This window comes from Bison bison, unplaced genomic scaffold (genome assembly GCF_000754665.1).
Source record: "Bison bison bison isolate TAMUID 2011002044 unplaced genomic scaffold, Bison_UMD1.0 scf7180017845998, whole genome shotgun sequence".
Lineage (NCBI taxonomy): Eukaryota > Metazoa > Chordata > Mammalia > Artiodactyla > Bovidae > Bison > Bison bison.
In genome coordinates this window covers 9,913-12,050 of record NW_011476571.1, presented here as the reverse complement: position 1 = coordinate 12,050, position 2,138 = coordinate 9,913, and the positions used below count along the sequence as shown (strand labels likewise).

Sequence of the window (2,138 nt, the reverse complement as noted above, 5' to 3'; positions counted from 1 at the left end):
TCCGGGGGGGCCCTCATTTCTGAGAGGCTTCCCCAGGAGGCTGGCAAAGATGATCCCTAGGTGTGCTCGGGGGAGAGGGCTCCCCAGATCTTGCAGAAGCACACCCAGGGGGTCAGGCTACGTGGTTGGGCTCGTCTCGCTTGGCTGCAGCCATCTCCCGCCTGGCCAAACCGTTCCTCACTCTGCACGATGGTCGGTGCGTGGATGCCTCTGGGGTCTAGGGGCACCCAGGACTTACATTCTGTGGGCTGTGGGGTCAGAACAGGTGCCGAGAAGAGGTGGGGATCACCCTCTTCTCGGAAAGATGGAACCACCTGCCTGAGCCCGAGACACACCTTCCCACAATGGTGCATCCCAGGGGACCAGAGGGGAGCACGGAACAGGAAAACCGCATCGCGGGGCAGCTCAGAGAATAATTTGGGATGGAATTCGGTCTCAGCTGCACAAGGCTGGGCACGGGTGTCCCTAGAGAGTGTGTGTGTGTGTGTGTGTGTGTGTGCGCGTGCATGCGTGCATGGATGTGTGTGTGTGTGTGTGTGTGTGTGTGTGCATGCATGCATGTGGGTGTGTGCGTGCATGGATGCGTGTGTGTGTGTGTGCGTGCATGGATGTGTGTGTGTGTGTGTGTGTGTGTGTGTGTGCGCAGGGTTGCATGTGCTTTCCAAGGTAGGATTGTGATGTCAGATTTGGAGTGTGGGGGTGTTTTGCCAATTCAACTTTATCTGCGCGATCCGGGGTTTCTGCTCCGTGCTCCCCTCCTCTGGTCTCACAGCGTCCCCTCACTGCTCTGTGGTCCCAGTGATGGAAACTTGGAGGAGGAGCAGGTTTGGGTCTTTGGTGTCACACTGCCAGCGCCCGAGGAGGGCCTGGCGACGGTCGGGGGGAGATGGCTGGCCAGCAGGGACAAGCCTACCTGCAAATTTGGCCCCTTCCTTTCTCTTAGATGATTAGATCAAAGCCAATTTAAGTCCAGATCCAAAAGGAACGAGAAGGAAGGGGGGGGGGCCGAATTCTTTTATTTTGCCAATTGTTTTTAAGCCAATTTATTTTTAGTATTTTTTTCAGCCAATTGATTTTTTTTTTTTTTAAGAAGTTTTTGGAAAGCTAGTTTGCTTTTCTGGTGTTGCTAAAAAGCCAATTCGTTTCAAGGGGGCTGATTGAGGGGTTCATGATTGCAATTTTGGTTGTGTAATTTGGGGGTAATTTGGGGGGTGATAATTTGGGGGGGATATTTAAAGCCAATTGGTTTTGTACATTTTTAGAGATGTTGTTCTGATCCCCTCAGCCAGATGGAGGGGGCCGAGGGGGATTCGCCTGACGTGGGGAGGTTGGGGCACAGAGGCCGGGGCAGGGGAGCCCGCAGACAGGACGGTACAGGGATTTCAGAGAGAGACCTAGTGGGGCGGTCCCGGTCAGGAGGTCGGCGCGAGGTAGATGGTGCCACTTGGCAGAATTACGACACTTTGGCTCACTTCTAATCGCTGGATGCCTTGGAAGAGGCGCCCCCGTGGGTGGCAGGGTCCTGGGTGGGCAGGGCGATCAGCGGACGGTGACTCTTGGCCTCTCTGAGCGCCTCCAGCTCCTTGGCGAGCGTGCGACCCCGGCGTGCTCGCAGGAAGGCGGGCAGGCCCCTGCGCAGGCGCTGGGTGGACTGCTTCCAGATGTCATATTGGAAGAACTTGCCCACGGGGTATGCGGTGACGTCGTCCTGGGAGAGGAAGAGCCAGTCAGGGGCTGCCCAGGGTCCGGGGGACACGGGGGGCAACGCCTAAGCTGCCCCAGGTGCCCAGGGTGCGATGGCAGGTGTGATAGGCCAGCGCCCACCCGCGCTGCTGGCCAGTGCCCCAGTGGGGAGAGGGCAGGTGTAAAGAACTCCCTGGCTGCCCTCTCAGCTAAGCAGCTGGCTGTGCCCTGGTCCCCTGGCTCTGGGGTGACAGCCTTGCGGGGCTGCAGGGGCAGAGAGGGGAGGGTTCCTCTCGCAGGGGCTGGGCCGGAGCTGGGGGGCCAACTTACCGGAAGCACGGTCGTAGAGGCAGACACATCCCTCTCGGACTTGGCGGGGGTGGCACAGTAAGTCTCCAGCAGGGCCAGGTCGCAGCTTCGGAAGCAACACTCTTCCACGATGCCGCGGCTGCGTC

At 58.6% G+C, this 2,138-nt stretch overlaps 1 protein-coding gene across 1 annotated transcript in view; it reads right to left on the bottom strand.

Moving 5' to 3' along the window:
* Positions 1-1,018: 1,018 nt before the first annotated feature.
* The window catches only part of IGF2 (insulin-like growth factor 2), an 8,204-nt gene continuing 7,084 nt past the window's right edge, over positions 1,019-2,138 (bottom strand). The window contains 2 exon segments of the mRNA XM_010838191.1: positions 1,019-1,708; positions 2,014-2,138. The exon segment at positions 2,014-2,138 is cut by the window's right edge and continues 7 nt beyond it. Of these exon segments, the coding sequence (XP_010836493.1) occupies positions 1,475-1,708; positions 2,014-2,138 (359 nt within the window). The 3' untranslated portion in view covers positions 1,019-1,474.